The 16350-nt window shown below is 61.7% G+C and overlaps 8 protein-coding genes across 8 annotated transcripts; 5 read left to right on the forward strand and 3 right to left on the reverse strand.

Annotated features, from left to right (window-relative positions):
• Positions 1–243: 243 nt before the first annotated feature.
• RHTO_05271 (uncharacterized protein) lies at positions 244–2281 on the forward strand (the record flags this gene model as incomplete). Its single annotated transcript, XM_016418933.1, has 8 exons — positions 244–648; positions 713–1170; positions 1303–1404; positions 1462–1517; positions 1575–1600; positions 1695–1950; positions 2017–2109; positions 2166–2281. The coding sequence occupies 8 exons, from the start codon at positions 244–246 to the stop codon at positions 2279–2281; spliced, it is 1512 nt and encodes a 503-aa protein (XP_016270227.1).
• A 277-nt stretch (positions 2282–2558) lies between these two features.
• Positions 2559–3845, forward strand: RHTO_05272 (DNA repair protein rad14; the record flags this gene model as incomplete). Its single annotated transcript, XM_016418934.1, has 4 exons — positions 2559–2652; positions 2719–3180; positions 3240–3419; positions 3478–3845. 4 exons carry the CDS (start codon positions 2559–2561, stop codon positions 3843–3845), a joined length of 1104 nt encoding a protein of 367 aa, XP_016270228.1.
• Positions 3846–3911: 66 nt separating this feature from the next.
• On the reverse strand, positions 3912–4958 carry RHTO_05273 (translation initiation factor 1-like protein; the record flags this gene model as incomplete). Its single annotated transcript, XM_016418935.1, has 6 exons — positions 3912–4067; positions 4127–4324; positions 4385–4506; positions 4565–4623; positions 4678–4726; positions 4886–4958. The coding sequence occupies 6 exons, from the start codon at positions 4956–4958 to the stop codon at positions 3912–3914; spliced, it is 657 nt and encodes a 218-aa protein (XP_016270229.1).
• Positions 4959–5305: 347 nt separating this feature from the next.
• On the forward strand, positions 5306–7383 carry RHTO_05274 (stress-inducible protein Sti1-like protein; the record flags this gene model as incomplete). Its single annotated transcript, XM_016418936.1, has 6 exons — positions 5306–6007; positions 6084–6377; positions 6434–6583; positions 6639–6698; positions 6758–7064; positions 7124–7383. 6 exons carry the CDS (start codon positions 5306–5308, stop codon positions 7381–7383), a joined length of 1773 nt encoding a protein of 590 aa, XP_016270230.1.
• A 371-nt stretch (positions 7384–7754) lies between these two features.
• On the reverse strand, positions 7755–8171 carry RHTO_05275 (Yos1-like protein; the record flags this gene model as incomplete). The annotated part of the gene is made up of 2 exons (XM_016418937.1): positions 7755–7810; positions 7892–8171. The coding sequence occupies 2 exons, from the start codon at positions 8169–8171 to the stop codon at positions 7755–7757; spliced, it is 336 nt and encodes a 111-aa protein (XP_016270231.1).
• A 548-nt stretch (positions 8172–8719) lies between these two features.
• RHTO_05276 (uncharacterized protein) lies at positions 8720–10586 on the forward strand (the record flags this gene model as incomplete). Its single annotated transcript, XM_016418938.1, has 2 exons — positions 8720–8831; positions 9067–10586. The coding sequence occupies 2 exons, from the start codon at positions 8720–8722 to the stop codon at positions 10584–10586; spliced, it is 1632 nt and encodes a 543-aa protein (XP_016270232.1).
• A 247-nt stretch (positions 10587–10833) lies between these two features.
• RHTO_05277 (uncharacterized protein) lies at positions 10834–13018 on the reverse strand (the record flags this gene model as incomplete). Its single annotated transcript, XM_016418939.1, has 3 exons — positions 10834–12270; positions 12325–12471; positions 12530–13018. The coding sequence occupies 3 exons, from the start codon at positions 13016–13018 to the stop codon at positions 10834–10836; spliced, it is 2073 nt and encodes a 690-aa protein (XP_016270233.1).
• Positions 13019–13497: 479 nt separating this feature from the next.
• Positions 13498–16225, forward strand: RHTO_05278 (choline kinase; the record flags this gene model as incomplete). The annotated part of the gene is made up of 3 exons (XM_016418940.1): positions 13498–13850; positions 13940–15630; positions 15687–16225. 3 exons carry the CDS (start codon positions 13498–13500, stop codon positions 16223–16225), a joined length of 2583 nt encoding a protein of 860 aa, XP_016270234.1.
• Between the last annotated feature and the right edge of the window lie 125 nt (positions 16226–16350).

Below are 16350 nucleotides of genomic sequence, written 5' to 3' on the forward strand. Positions count from 1 at the left end.
GAGCGCACGCTGGTTGCGGTAGAACTGCGATCTTCCTCCCTTCCTTCCTCACCCTCTCCCGCTCACTCGCACCGCGCCTCACTCGCTCCAGACGCCCGCGCTGATCCCGCGTCACTCGCCTGCACTTTTCTGAGCACCGCAAAGCCGCTCGCACGGTCTGAAACGCTTCTCATCGTCCGTTACCTCCCGGCCAGACCTGATCGCCCCGACTCGACCGCCCAGCCTCTCACGCGCCTAGACGGGATGTGCTACGTCAGTGCGACCCTCTTCTACGGCGTGTGCATCAAGACGCACTCGCTGCAACTCGCCGCGCGAGCTTGGCCGACCCTCAAGCGCACCCTCGAAGTCATCGACCTCCTCCTGGCCAGGAAGCGCAGGGGGTATCTCCGCGTCAGCAACTCGACAGGCGCTGCGAGCATTGTCGACTTGACGAACGAGGTTTGGGAGCTGATCCGCCTGCACACGCGCGACGCCATCTTCGAGCAGAGCTGCCGGGAGCTCGTCGGAGGATGCCACTACGCAGCTTCGGGAGACGATATTGGCCCATCGCAGACTGCCACGATGCGCCACCTTCAGACTTGCGACGACTGCTACGACTACCTCGTCTGTGACGGACGGCTCAGCACATTCGTTAGCCAGTCTCTGCCGGTGCGTCTGCTCTCACCCATCTCTCGCGAAACGCTGTCACTGATGCGCAATATTATCCATACAGGTGATTGAGTTTCTCCTCACCGACTTCGGCCTCCGTCTCGTCGGCGACGACAGCTTCACTCACGAATTGCCGAACGACGCTCCGTTCGAATTCCTCTCGCACTCTCGCGCGGTCGCTATCCTTTACTCGGGTGACGAGGGTCTCGGCGAGCCGCGTATCCGCAGCTGTCCCTGCGCGAACAACAACGGCAATGGCCAAGGCAACGAGATTGTCGAGATTGACCCGCTCATCTTCCAGCTTCCGCCTGACGCCAACGAGCGCTTCGAAGATCTCTTCCTCGCCTTTCCGCAACTTGAAGCAGTCTATGCGCCTTCGAACGAACGATCACCGCCGAAACGCTCCAGAACTCGCAAGACGGCGCGTCGCAGCCGGCCTTCCGGCACGATGCGAGGCCGCACCCCGGCGCAGAAGTACCGCGATCAATGGAACTACGAACAGGTGTTGAACAGGAAGCCCAGGTGGCTCCTTTGGGCGCACGGCGAGGAGTAGCTGGGGCGAGGATCGACTGAACGCTTTGCAACGATGCTTCGTTTCCATGATTCTTCCGGGCGTCTTCGAATGTGATGCTGCGCTTCAATATATTGGCAAAGCTCTACGCATGCGACGCTCGGAGAAACCACCAGTTTTGCCGTCCCGCGAGTAATCTCTCCTTCCGCAACTTCACTGACCTCCGCTCACACCCATTCAAACATGTTCGCCGCTCTCTGCACTTGCTCAAAGACTGCTCCTGACGCGCCCTGACCGTGCAGGGCTCCCCGCGGTCGCTCTTCTATCGTGCAGTCCGGTACAGAGGCGTTCACGGAGAGTGAGTGTGCCCCTCCCTGCGCAAGTGTCGAGGCGCATGCTGACCCGCTTTGGACAGACCTGCACGTCAATTATTGCCTCTGCGTGAGTTCACTCGCGGCCTCGACGCCATGTCGTTGAGGTGTAGCCCCCTCGCATCCTCATCAGTTCAAGGCTGACCTCCGCTTCCCGTCCGCAGGGCGAGTTCATCCTAGTCGTCGACGCACCCCTAGCATCCCTACCACGCCGACCAGCCGACTCATCACATTGCCTCGTCAACACCGGTCCCTCTAAGCGCGTCTACAAGCTGAACATCACCGAGACCTCGAAGGACTACAAGCCGCCCGAGGTGCCGAAGCAGACGGAGGATACATTGGTGGTGAATCAGTATGGCGCGGCGGGCAAGAATGGGAATGGGGTGTTGGTGAACCGGGATGGCGGGTTCGAGTTCCAGCGTGCGCCGAGCTGGTTCGCCTGGGACATGCCAAGCCGCCTCCCGTGCTGACCCGTTCGACTTACAGGACGACTGTTCTGCCCTCGGTGTCAACTACAGGTGGGTTACGAGACGGTACCGGGCGAGGGACAGAAGGGAGACGCGACGTTTATCCTCGCAGGTGCGTCAGGTCTGGCTCTTAGCACGTTGAACGCCACTGACCATCGACTCGAACAGGCGCACTATCCGATATCCAGAACAAGGCTCCGGCCGAGGCGTTTGGCGAGCCGACAGTCACGCCGGCGGGGAACTTGGCGGACCAGGGTGCCCGAGAGGCGGTTGCGGCGGCGTGAGTGGTGCGGGCAGCTCAACGAGATGGATGTCAATTCGGAGGTTTGCAGTATGGAGGGCTGGACATGTTGTAACACCCGTCTTTTCGCACTATCTACTGCCCGACGGTCTGAAGAGACACTTGCCGCTCTCTCTGCCTCCGCTCGCTCCGCCTATATTACTGTGCAGTCGCAAAGAGTACCTTGACTGCTCAAGCAGCCTCTCAGCGAGCGATGCCGGGATGTTAACTTCGACGCTCACTGACTTTGGCGGGTTTCGCTTCGACCGCTCACTGCTTCGATGCCTGCGACGCCGCCGCCCGCCGCTGGACCGTCTCGACAGCTCGACTTGACTCCTGAACAAGTCCGCAGGCTCGAAGAGAACCGTCTCAAGGGTGCGCCACCACCTCTCCACCTCGCCCGACCACCACCAGGCTGACCTCATCATTCGCCGTCCACAGCCAAGGCAAAGCTGCAGGACCGCGAGCGACAGATCAGGCAACACGCTGCTCAGATCGGGAGCGACCGCCCGAACGCGCTTGGCAAACGCCCGCTCCAGGTCATCCCCGCCGACTCGACCTCTCCGACCGCACCGAACGCTCGCCATGTCCCCTCTCGACCGTCTACCTCAGCACTTTCCGCTTCCAATGCTCTGCAAAGCGCGGTAGCAGGCCCGTCGCGCGGCTCGCCGGTGAAGCATTTCGCAGGCGCAGACGGCAGCGGAAAGGACAACTCGCCTCTCAAGCCCATGATCGGCCAGTACGTCGAGTACGACCTCTCGACGCTCAAAAACAGTCGTGGAGGTTTCTTGCTCGAGGGCGAGGAGGACGACCCGAAGAGGCTGAGGGAGCGGCAATTGCAGGAGGAAATGAAGATTCAGCGATTGGAGAATGCGCGGAAGCAGGGACAGCTGCGAGGCTCAGGTGCGCACGCCGAGCCGGACTACCGCTCGTCTCTCTGCTGACGCTACCCCGCCTCGCAGCGATGGCTCTCGACCCGCGCGAAAACCCGAAATGCGTGCACTGCGGAACGACCGACCTCGACGACCAGCTACGAACCGTCTTCGGCGTCATGTGCTGCACACCGTGCAAGAAGGAGCGGCCAGAGATGTACTCGCTGCTGACCAAGACCGAGTGCAAGGAGGACTACCTCCTCACCGAGCGTACGTTCAGCTCGCCCTCTACTTCTTACTACGCGTGCTCATGCTACTTTGCATACAGCTGAGCTCAAGGACACCGAACTCATGCCGCATCTCCTCCGACCAAACCCGCACCGCCCAACCTACTCGAACATGATGCTCTTCCTGCGCTGCCAAGTTGAAGATTTCGCCTTCTCGGACAAGAAGTGGGGGTCTCCCGAGGCACTCGATGCCGAATTCGAGCGACGCGAGGCGGAGAAGAAGGAGAAGAAGAGCAAGAAGTTTGCGAAGAAGCTGCAGGAGTTGCGCAAGAAGACCAAGACGAACGTCTGGCATCGCAGGCAGGAGGCGGAGCATCAGCATGCGTTTGTTGATGTGGAGAACAGCAGCGGCGACAAGGTCCAGCGGTGCGAGGAGTGCGGCTTCGAGGTGGAGGTCGAGAGTTTCTGAAGGGTAGCGTTCCTTTCCCCGATCTTCATTCTAGCTTGTTGTTGCATTCCTACTTGTCTGATGGCTTTACTGCTGCGGTGCTCCTTGAGGCGCGACCTCGGGAGGGGCAATAACCTTCTTCTTGAGTTTGACCTCGACGAATGAGATCTGGTTTTGCTCGATCTTGCCGCCGAAGACGTCGACGCACTTCTTGTCTGTCCGGTCCAGCATCATCTCCTCGACCTGCGACAACGAGACGTTGAGCGCAAGCTTCGAGAGGCACGGACTCGCGAGAAACGCACCTCGGTACTGACGTCTCCCTGGACAAGAATCTCCTCGTCACCCTGTGGCGTCTTGCTGACCGTCGCGCCGGCGCCAAACTTGTTCGCGAGCAGCTTGGCGGCCTTCTTCAGGTCGACGCCGAAGTGATGCAGGCCGTTGACGGTCGTGACCCACTTCTTCTTGTTGCGCTCTATCCGCTTGACGACGATCTTCGAAGCCTGCGTGCGCGACTCTCGATCAGCTTTGGCCCGGGAAGAGGCGAACGAGTCGGGACGCACCGCAATCTTGGCCGCCTCCTTTTCAGCCTTTTGCTCCTCCTTCTTCTCCTTCTTCGCCAAGTCCTTCTCCAACGCCTCGCGCTGCTCGACCGTCAAGTTGGCAAGCTTGTCCTCGAGGGCGCCTGCGAAGGAACAGGTCAGCGGTGAAGCTGGAAAGTGAAAGAGGGGAATGAGACGCACTCTCCGAGTAATATTTGGCGTGCAGGTCCGGGTGGTTCTCCTCGAGCCAGGCTTTGCATCTGTGAGCAATCTGTCAGTATCTGAAAGGCCAGGGATGAGCGAACGGGACGCACTTGGCCTTCTTCGGCTGGAACTCGCAGTACTCGGGCGGGAAGTGGCACACTGTCAAGGCAGAGTTGGGTCAGTAAGCCCCGAACTGGGCCTTCTGTGCTCGTTTGAGCGTCCTCAGTCACCAGCACGCCGTTCAACCCCGTGCTCATCTCGACTGACCTCCCCCTCGACCCTCCAGCTGATGAGGACGAAATGAAGCGCGAGACGCACCTGCGCAGTAGAGGACAGTCTGCGGGACAACTTTGCCGGTGCTGGTAGACGCGACGGGTGCTTCGGTGGCCATAGCAAGCGGAACGAGCGGTGTCAAGCGTGTCGTCTTGAGGAGACCTGGGTTGCCTTCTTGCCGTTCGCTTTGTGCGCTACTCTCGCTCGTGCCGCTTGTGAAAAGGTGAGAAACGCTGTTTGCACACTCCCTCGACCGCCTGACTGTGTGCATCGTCGCCGCTGGCCTGTCCCGCTCTTCTTTTCCTGGTGGTGTGGAGTGGACTGGGCGTGTGTCGGCTGGTGCAGTGGGATTTGCAACAATCGTGCGGTGAGCAGGGCTGCTGCTCCAATGGCTCTCGCCGATGTCCTAAAGTCAAACCAGCGTTCGCTGTTCCGCCTGCTTACTCTCCTCTTCTCCTTCAGACGATGGCCGACGCTCTCAAAGCCAAAGGCAACGCTGCTTTCGGCGCGCAGAAGTGGAAGGACGCGATTAGCTGGTGGACCAAGGCGATCAAGCTTGAGACGGACGACGTCGCGCTCGCCTCGCTCTACTCGAACCGCTCGGCCGCCCATCTCAAGGTTGACAAGTACGACGAGGCGCTGCAGGACGCCGAGTCGGCTGTGCTGAAGCGGCCGACATGGAGCAAGGCGCTGGCACGCATGGCCGAAGTCTACGCCCGCCAGCAGGTCTTCGACAGGTCGCAGCAGTGCTACGAACGCGCTATCCAGCTCGCCGAAGACGATGCGGCTCGCAAGCGTTACGAGGCGTCGCTAGCGACGACTCAGGCTGCGGAGAAGAAGGCGGAGGAGAAGAACGCGCAGCCTCAACGACCGGTTCGTGCCGGGACCTTCGACGACTTTTACTTGGCCAAGATCAGGCTCACTCAGTTCAGGGGGGAGTACGTACTCCCGCCTGAAGGTGGAGTCGCCCTGGCAGTCTATGCGGCAGATGCCTGCCACGAAGGCATGCTTCAGGTGGACCAGAACCTCGTCAAGGTCTCGGACTCGCAGTCCCACTTCACGCCTTTCACCGATGCGCTGGCAAATTTGTGCGACTGCTTCATCACGGACCGGTCAGGCTTCTACCTGCGTCCTGGACGAGACCCGAGCTTCCCAACTGAGCGAAAGGTGCGTTCAAGGCCGAAGCACCCTTTGCTGACGCTCTCCTTTGTCGCTAATGATGCTGACGGAGTCGAGCCTTCAGATCGAGGAGATCATCAAGGGCGAGCTCAACGAGGCGCGGTGCACGAAATACTTCACCAACGCAATCTGGTCTGCCCGAGCTATCATCGCCGACCTGGACCGGCGTCTCGCGACCGAGGGTCGCGACGCCATCCGCAGAGCGGTCTCAACCATCATCCGCGGCCGAATCGTCTCGGCGGGAATGCTGGCACTCGGCGAGAAGGATCGTGGCGCGGAGGTGCGCGAGTTGAAGCTGGCGCTGGCGCTGCTGGAGGAAGGGAACCGCGTGTGGGCGAACGTGCCGTACAAGGAGAAGGTGAGCCGATGATATCTTGTCGCTAGCTTCCAAAGCTGACACTCGAGCGTGGACAGGGCAACACCTTCCGCTCAACCTTCGTCCGCAACGTCCGCGTCACGCTTCTCAAGGCTCTTCTAGCCGCGCACCGAGACCTCAAGACTGCAGCGGCGCGGCGCGTGTACAAGCTCGAGCACATCGAGGAGCTCGCGAACCAGGTCATCCAGGTGCGTTGCGCCGCCAGCACTTTCAACCGCAGGGACTGACTTTCCTTTGACGCAGGAACACCCGCCCGAACAATGGATTCCTCGAGACGGCACCGTGATGCGGGTCGCTTACTCGGTACGCTGAAGCTCCGCTCTCCCCTGCCCGACTACTCGTTGACGAAGTTCCTACAACAGGCTTTCCCCGTGTGGGAAGCCTACAACGCCCTCGCCTACGTCTGGTCTGAACGCGCCAACCCACGGCTGCAAGACCCACCCCCCGGCACACTCGTCTTCACCGACCTCGACGCCTCCAAACGCGCTGCCGAGTACTACGACAAATGCGCGTCGATCATAGCTTCCGAAGCGCCGGATTGGCATCAGCGCAGGTTTGTGCTTTGGCTTGCGCTGTATTGGAGATTGAGGGCGGGAGGGTTGACGGTGAGGGAGTTAAGGGCGAGGGTCAATACGGCGAGGGAGGTGTCGCTCGAAGCGGAGCGGTTCTGTGAGTCGCGACTCCCTCCCGCTTCTTGCGTCCAGTGCTGATTGGCGTGCTTTGCGCAGTTCCGCTAGAGTCGGAAGAGCAGTACGGCGAGTCGCGCAAGTTCACCGGTATGCAGCTGGACAGCATCAACCGCACGATGCGCGACCCGCCTCCTCAGATGACAGTCGCCGCGCGTCAAAAAGGCGATCGGGCGACTCTCAAGCCTGTGCCGACGATGAACGGGAAGGGGATGACGCAGGAGGAGATGGTTAGGGTTGTCGAGGAGAGCGAGTTGATGAGCTTGGAGGGGGATATTGATTCGGTAGACTGCTGGGCTTAGTGGGCGAGCGGTGTGATATTGCTGTATATGTCTTGCATTGGCGTCTCTCTGGGCGGTCTCGAGGGTACGGCGGGGCAAGCCTTGAGACCTGGAAGCTTGCATCGTGATGCGAAGCTGGCCTTCGTCCGACGCACTCTCCTTGCTTCCACCCCTTAAGCACAAGAAGGAAGATACCGGCTCGTTGTTGCAAGTGAGCCAAACTTCGGAGACGAGACAGCTGCGACATGGGAGCATCGGCGAATGCTGGAAGAGAGTCGCTGGTCCCGAGACGGCGAGGGTTGCTTGGGTATCGAGAGGCGAGAGGGGTATCGAGAGAGTGGATGCAAGTGTGGGTACATTGATGCAGGCGGAGAGGCGAGAGGGTGGACGGATCAACCGAAGAGGATGAGGTAGACGACGACGAGGATGTTGATCGGGATGAGTGGGACTGTGCGGGCCAGGCCAATGCGTACAAGTCAGCAAGGACCTGCAAGGAGCTGTCGCAGACGACGGAAAGAACGACACGCACTCCGCATCAACGTCCGGACAGCATCTACCAGCTGAACCGCCCTCATCTTGATGCCCGGTTCTCCCCCTCCTCCACTCATATTCCCCTGTGGCATCCCGTAGCTGTCGAATCCAGCCCCGTACGCGCTGTTCTGCGCAAACGCCGCCTGCTGCTGCTGGTGGAAGTGCGAGGTGGTCAAGCCGAGGGGGGCGAGGAAGCGCTCTTTGTTTAGGACGGCGACGGCGTTGACCATGAAGAGGGCGAAGTAGGCGACTCGGCCTAGCCCGAACCAGCCTGCCATCGGTTTGCGAGGGGGTGTCGAGAGGGTTGAGGAGGAGAGGAAGGGCGGGTCGTGACAAGGGGAGCTGCGAGCGCGGTACAGGGTCAGTGAGCCGTTCCAAGCAATCGTCTTGATCTCCCTCGTCCCCCGCTACGCCCTCTGCGACCCTCGTTCGTCTCGTCTGGCTCATGACGACGAGGCCAGCTGGCGGTCCCTCCAGGCGGTCTCTGGTGAAGCGGTCAAGACTCACGGGTGCGCGAGGAGGTGTCGAACGTAAACGGGAGCCTGGGCTGATTGGAAGCGCGAGTCTGAGCGGCTGAGGACACGGTCGAAGTCCAGGAGTGAACCTCGACGAGGAGGACGACCTCCCTCGCAGCTCGGGAAAATTGACAGACTGTTCCGATAGCTCCAAAATACAGTATGATCAAGCTAGGGAGCCCAACGAGCTTACCTTGAGCGGCTGCCAGGAGCAGCATCTCACGGACCGCATCTCGCTCGTTCACCGTTCGCTCAACATCGCTGAAGCGCGCTATCGTGCTGCCAAATTGCTTGCTACGAGGCTCACAACCATGTCGACGTGGCCAGCGGGCGCCCTGCTGCTGCCGCTCGTCCCGTTCAGCGTGGCTCCGTCGGTGAACTTGGCGGGCATCATCACTCGACTCGTCTCATCCCTCTTGATAGGTCAGTGGGTTCTTCGATAGACTGTGCAGACGAAATAAGGGGCTCGACGTGAACGGCAAAGCGGGGCGAGGGATGTGGTGCGTGGGTTGCGCTTTCACGTTGGAAGGGTCGCGGAGGAAGGACGCAGACAAAGGCGCGGTCTGGGACGTTGCAAGGGCGGGAGCGATTCGAGAATGATTGTGCAGCAGAGCTGACGCGCGGAGAACTCGTTCGCTGACCGCCCTCCACGGCGCAGCCCTCTCCCTCGTCCTCCTCACCCGCCTCGTCTTCTTCCCGCCTGTCAAGCGATCTCTAACTCTCACCGAACTCAACACCCTTCTGAACCGGCACGAGAACGGCGGGACAGGCGTCGTCGCGCGCAAATGGCGGAGACGGTTCTTTGCGCCTGTGAGGTACGGCGACGAGGATGAGTTGGCGGGCAGCGGGATTGAGGGAAGCGAGGACGAGTTCGTCGAGTGGACCTTCTCGTCGAAGCCTACGCCCGACGGTCTGCGAGGCTGTCTCAAGCGGGTTGTTCTGGAGACGAGCGTGGAAAAGAGGGTCGAGGTTGCGGAAGTCGAGAAGGAGGGACGCTCGTCGCCTGCGCCTCGCTCGGCGAAGAGCGTGCGAGTTGTCGAACCCAATCTCGACGACGTCCGTGCACTACGGGAGCTCTGGGCGTCAGCAGAGATGCAGGGACCTGGAGGTCTCGGCGGGATAGGCGGATACCGGCGCACGAGGGACTTTTACTCGAAGAGCCAAGGCGGGACGGCGGTGGTCAAGGGGACTACGGATGTTGCGCCAGTCGTGCTGAAGAAGGTGGCAGGGCCGGGGAGCGTGATATCCGCCACGAAGGAGGACGAGTCGGAAACCGTCACGGAGGACGAGGACGATGCCGACTCTGCGCCCTCAAAACCTCGACGAGCCTCGCGAGTCTCGTCTCTCGCCTCATCCACTGCTCGCTCCTCCTCACTCTCCCCTTCACCCGCCACTCGCCGGCAACGAACCCTCTCTCCGACTTCTTCCTCCACCCGCTCCGGCTCGCCCGCCTTCTTCGTCGGCGCAGCAGCGAAGTCCTCTCCCTCTCGCCGAAGAGCTCTCAGCCCTACCCTCGGTACCTCGCCGCGCTCGTCTTCGCTCTCGCCCGGTCCGCCGTCCGACCGAGCTGTCGTTCCGAAGTGGCTCAAGACGAAGAATGGCAAGCTTGCTTCACCTGCGCCGTCGAAGCTGGGGCGGGGCGGCGGTGCAGACGAGGCGGAGACGACCGAGGAAGAGTTTGACGAGGCTGAGGCAGAATCGGCAACACCGCCGCCGACAAGTCTCGCCTCGACCCTCGCCGGCATCGCCGCAGTCGCAGCAGCGATCCCTCCCATCCCTTCCGACGCATCAATCGCCGCCGCACCTCTCTCGTCTCCCGCCTCCGTCCTGAGCGGCGGTGAGTCTCCGCAAGAATCGCCGACTCCCGCGCCAAAGTACATTTCGGCACGCCCGCCAAAACTCGCTGTGACGACTTCTCCGCCTCTCGAAGTTCGCAAAAAGCCGCTTTCGCCTCTCGGGTCTTCGTTGCCTTCTCCACCTGCCTCGCCTCTCTCGCAGCAACCAAAACCTTCGCCAGCAACCGCCTCTCCAGCTACCAACCCACCGGTCTGCCCGCCCTCTCCCGTCTCACCCTCACCTTCACCCTCGCCCTGCGTCAAAGCCGAACGCCGCCTCAGCCTCCGCGTCCAACAATCCCTCAAAAACAGAACGCACAACACCGTCCGCGGCGCAGCTTGAAACAGACACTCTTCGCATCCATTAGTCGCCTCGTTATTTGTCCTCTCTCATCGCATCTGCCACTCCTCGTTGTTCGTCTTTCCGTTGTTGCCATACCCCTCGTTTGTTTTCCCGTTCTTGTTTGTCGCCGAGATACCCGGTCTCGTCTGTGCAACTCTGCATGTTCTCGCATCGAATGTGTTCAACAGAAGCGAGTAAAGACTTGCAAGGCCTGGCGACACGAGGTACTCTACGCGCATGCAGGACCTCACCACATCCCACCACTGCGCTCTCCCTCGCGCCTGACATTCATGCCAACATAACTCGTCGCACTCGCGTCTGCGTCCTTCCCAACCGGAACGACAATCCCCGTCTGCGCGCCGCTGATCCACCTCACGCCGGCTTTCCAGCACGTCTGTTGGAGCTCCCAGCAGGCAGAGGGGGAGGCCCAGCCATGTTCTGTGCCGCCAAAGGTCGAGAGTTTCGAGAGTCGAGAGGCGGAGGGGGAGGAGGTGATGAGCGTGACGAGCCTCGAAGGCTTGATGTCGGGACAGGAACGGATGAGGAGGTGTCGGACCGATGAGGGGAGGAGGAAGCGGGTCTCGCCGCGTGCATGCGGGATTGATGTCGACGAGGAGGAAGCGATGGGCTCGAAGAGAACGGTGGTGACGACTGTTCCGCCGACGTCGAGAACGGCTAGGTTCTCGAGCTGAGCAATGAAGCCGTCGAGGACGTGTTTGGGTTGCGCATCTGGGAGAGCGTTCCGCCGCCTTACAGGCGACAGAGGCGGACTCGTCCTGACGGTCGGGTGTCGAGCGGTGACGAGCGGGTAGTTGAACAACGTCACCCTGAGAGTCGTGAGGCTCGTCTTGAGCAGACTCGCGACATCTTGTAACGACTCGACCGTCGGCGCCGCCCAAAGTCCATCCTCGCGGTACTTCCTCGCCTGTGCAGCCGTGAAGACGTCGTCGACCGCGAGGTGCCGCAACTTGCCTGGCTGGACGTGCTCGAGAAGCGCGCGCAAGTCGGATGGCGACATGTTGCATTCGATGAGGGTGAGGCGTTCGAGCGGGACGAGGGCGCGGGCGCGGACGCGGGAAGGGAGCGGGCGGGCGAGATGGCCGGAAGGAGTCGTCTTCGGGGCAAAGTCGAGCGCGGAAGAGGCGGAGGAGACGTAGCCCTTGAGTGTGAGCCGTCGTAAGCCGGTCAGGGCGAGAAGGGCGTCGCGGAGAGAGGTCGACGAGAGAACGGTCTCCGCGCTGCCATGGAGGAAGAGGGATGTGACCGTCGAGAGGCGCAACTGGTGTAGGTGATGAAGGGCGGAGAGCGAGTTCGAAGACGACGTGAAGAGGGTGGCAGGGAGAACGCCCGAAACGTCGAGGGAGAGGAGATGCGCGCAGCTCTGGAAGATAGCTCGAAGCTGGTCCGCATAGGTCGGGGGCGATTTGAATCGCTTGCTTGGCGACGAGGATGGCGTCAAAGGCCGTGCGCCGCGTTCAAGGTCGCTGTCGGCTTCGCGAGGAAGTGTCGGTCGCTCAGCGGACGGGACAAGGTCAAGTTTCTCGGCGGCGGAGTGCGGCAGGTCGACCGCCAAGTGCCGAACGCTCGCTGGCAGGTCGGCGTTCGCGGCGAACGACTGGTAGAGCGAGGTGATGCGCGAGAGGTGCGAAATTTTGAGGAAGCGGTAGGCGAGGTGCCGAACGAGCTGTCGGCAAGCGGGTAAGTCATAAGTCTGCGCACGGAGCGGAGCGGAGCGCACCGGAAGCCAGCGCTTGCAGACCAGCGCTACGCGAAGAGGCGGAGTGTACCATCCGGGTGTCGTCGAGTACTTGGTCGGAAGCGGTCGAAACCCTTGCTGGTCATTCAGGAAACCGAAGACGCGCAATAGCAGCTCGTCTGGCAGGTCCTGTTGAGCGCCTCGAGTCAGCGAAGAGCGCAGGCTACTAAAAGAATCGTCGATGTACGTTGATGCCGGTCTTTACACGCCTCGTCCGCGTCTTGCGCGTCGTCACGGTCGGCCACCTAGTCTCGCTTACCCGCCTCGGCGGTGAGACTGGCATGCCCGCGATCTCGTCGATGTCCATCCGCATATCGTCAAGTGCAAAGACGTCTTTCTCCCCATCCCGCCGCGGTTCCACTGGAGCCACAGTCGCAGGCGTCTTCGTCGGCGAGAAGGTGAAGCCGCCTGGGCCGACAAGCTCGCTCGATGTCTCTGGTGAGATGGGCGTCGACGTCCCAGAAGGCGCAGGTGTGCCATCCGGACTCGAAAAGCTGAGTTTACGGTTCCACGCTCGAGTTACTGCGGGCGAACGCTTCGAGCTCGATCGCGGTGCCAAGGGCGTCCGGCGACGAGGAGTCGACTGAGCGGAACCTGAAGCTTGTGGAGTGGAAGGGGATTTGACGGGAGGAGAATTGCGGGCGAAGGTGAAGGTCGAGGAGGAAGGGGTCGACATCGCAGGTTCTGCCAATGCTTCGGGAGGATCAGTACGGGTTTAGGAGTGCACGATCGTGGGTTCCACGTCGTCCAAGCCCAGCCAGAGCTGCTCCCTGTCGTCTCGTGGACGCATATCTCGAGAAGAGAGGAGGTTCGGGCGTGGCATTCAAGCGAGGCGACACGAACACCAGCGCAGTTCAGATAGTCGTCAACGCACCTGTCTGCACCACTGCACGCCTTCGCTGCTCCCGTTCAGCGCTTGTGAGACGAGTTGGCGAGGTTCGAGTGGGGCCGGGTGACCTCGTTGCAACGATGGCGGTCTCCAGGAAGCGGCGCGCTCTTGCAGGAGGAATGCAGGGCTTCTAAGAGCGCAGAGTATCCAGCAGACCAGCAAACGAGCGAGACGAGCGAGGTGGAGTCGCCCAACCCTGTCCTCCTCACGCTCAACCAACGACTGCTCGCTGCTTCAAGCTTACAAGAGCTGCTAAGGTGCCCAGTATGGCTCCAGTGTCTCCCTCGCGCGAACCCATCCTCGTCCAGATTCCCCCGACGACTTCACCGCTCCTCCTCCCTGCCCGCGACCCCATCAACGGAGGCTCCTCCCGTCAGCGCCGCTCGTCGACAGACTCGTTCTCGCTTGAGCACAACAGGCACAACCCGGACATCCCAGACGACCTCGAGTTCGTCGCGCCCGGCCAGTGGGACGAGGCGACAGGCCAGTTCACCGAGGAGGACGAGGACGAGAGCGAGGACGATGGCGCGTTCGACGAGGACGACGACATCGAGGACTGGACGCTCGAGGATGGGCATGTCGAGGGCGTGCCGTGCTCCAATATCCGCCTCGGCGCCAAGTGAGTCTTGCCAGCATCACTCCGTTTCATGCGACACCAGCGGGTCTCTCTCGCTTCGCCGTGGACAAGGCTGACGATACTCTGCACAGGTGCTACCAGTCGACAGAGTTCCTCGACCAGCTGCTCACGCTCCTGCGCGACGAGCTGGGCGTACCCGGCTGGGCAGACCTTCCCAACGGCACCCCTTCCTCGCTCGTCCAGATCCACAAGATCTCGGGCGCGCTCACCAACGCAGTCTTCTTCGTCTCGATTCCGGAAACCGAGGCAGAGATCGAGGTGACCGTGCCGGTCCAGTCGCCCGAGCCGTACGAATCGCACGAGAACGGGTTCGGCACGCCTGTCCAGCGAGATGCGCCGCGCCTCTTCCCTGCGACGGTCTTCTCCGAGCTCGAGCGCGGTCGAAATGCTGCCTCGACGCCGCGGCCCGGCCAGGACACGTCCTCCACGCCTCCTCAAGCTTCTGCACCCGAGACGCCCGTGACCACCCACACCGCCCTTCCCGGCTCGTTGCCCGACATGCCCTTCTCCGACTCGCCCACCGACTCTCCCTCAGACTCGGCACCGCAGTCTCCCTTCTCCCGCCCTGCAACACGCATCGAACAAACCGTCTTGTCCGCCCCAACCGTCCTTCTGCGCATCTACGGCCCCTCGTCCGGCTCGCTCATCTCGCGCAAGAACGAGCTCTACATCCTCCACACCCTCTCGTCGCAGTATGGCATCGGCGCACACGTCCTCGGCACGTTCGGAAACGGCCGCGTCGAAGAGTACTTCCACTCTCGCGCGCTCGTCAAGGAGGAGATGCGGGATCCCCGTGTAAGCCGGTGGATTGGCAGGCGGATGAGGGAGCTACACTCGGTCGACCTGGAGCACATGATTTTGCCGCTGACTGAGGCGGAGGAGGAGAAGGAGCGGGAGAGGCGGCACCGCAGGAAGATGAAGTCGCGAAGCGCGAGCGCCGAACCGCAACGGCCTGGTCCGGACCCGCTTGTGCACAGCAGCAACTCTTCAACCAAGAGTCCTGTGAGCGGCGCCAGCATCTACTCGACCTCATCCGCCTCGTCTGTCTTCTCCTTCGGCACCTGCTCATCCTCGTCCTCCAACTACTCCTCCTACTCGACTTCGTCACTTGCATCCAACTCGACGATTCACTCGGGATCGGGCAGGTCGCGGTACAGCAGCACGGCCTCGTCCCTCGTCTCGTCACCTCTCCTCTTGCCTCACCGGACACCGTCCGAGTCGGCCGCGAGCGAGAAGAAGCGCTCGAGGCGGTACGGTACCGGTTCGCGGGGCCGCAGGTCTCGCGCACACGACAAGCTGTGCATCTGGGAGAACATCACGCGGTGGACGAGGGAGGCCAAGCTCGTCATGAAGGAGCTCGACGAGCTGGCGCAAATTCCCGGCTTCGACAAGCTCCTCACAACTCCTTCCGCCGCATCGACACCTGCCGGCCCTTCGTCCGACGAGCACGTCCCGCCCCTCTCTTGCCCCTCTCGCACCTTCGCCATCCGATCAACCCTCAACCTCCCACTCTTCGAGCAGCAAATCCGCCTGTACCGCCAATTCGTGCACAAGATCGAGCGTGCGGGGGGCAGGTCGAAGCGCGTCTTCTCGCACAATGACACGCAGTACGGAAACTTGTTGCTCATGACGCCGACGAGCGGGAAGAAGGAGGACGAGGAGGAGCTGGAGCGGGCGGCGATCAGGGAGGGTGGAGCGCACAGGAGGCTGATTGTCGTCGACTTTGAGTATGCGGGAGCGAACCCGAGGGGCTTTGATATCGGTGAGTGCGCTCCGAGCTGTCGCCCCGACCAAGACTGACGAGTCTTGTCGCTGCAGCCAACCACTTCTGCGAATGGCGCGCGGACTACCACCACCCGTCCCTCTCGCACTCTCTCTCCGCCCACCAGCCGTACCCGACTCGCGCCGAGCGAACTCGCTTCCTCCGCGCATACGTCGGTGCGGACCAAGGCTATGACGGCCCGGACGACCCTCAGCAGCCGCCGAACGGGTCGGAGGACCCACGTGTCGAGCGCCTGCTTGAGGAAGTGCGCATTTGGGAGCCCAGCAGTCATGCGATGTGGGCGGTTTGGGGAGTCGTGCAGGCGAAGGAGGACCTGCTTGCGCGGATCCAGGCCTGGAAGGACAAGGCGCAGCGGGGTGCGACGAGTTCTTCGCCTTCGCCTGTCTCGCCCGGCACCGAAGCCGAGTTGGTCGCAAGCGTCAAGGCGATGGGACTCGAGGGACAGGATGTCGCGGAGCTGGTCGACATGGACGACTTGGCGGACGTCGGCGAGGTTTTTGACTACCTCTCGTATGCGGCGGAGCGGATGGAGATGTTCAGGCAGGAGTTGCGGCAGCTGGGCGTCGTAGAATAGAGCCTGTCTCGTGCAATGTTCGCACTTCGAGTCGGAAGAGTTCATGCGGCACGTGCAGCGAAATGTCGCGAAGGGGAGCGGGTTGACTTTGCCCTTCGCTTCGCACTCGACGCTCACTTGGTGCT

This window comes from Rhodotorula toruloides (assembly GCF_000320785.1).
Source record: "Rhodotorula toruloides NP11 unplaced genomic scaffold Scaffold31, whole genome shotgun sequence".
Classification (NCBI taxonomy): domain Eukaryota; kingdom Fungi; phylum Basidiomycota; class Microbotryomycetes; order Sporidiobolales; family Sporidiobolaceae; genus Rhodotorula; species Rhodotorula toruloides.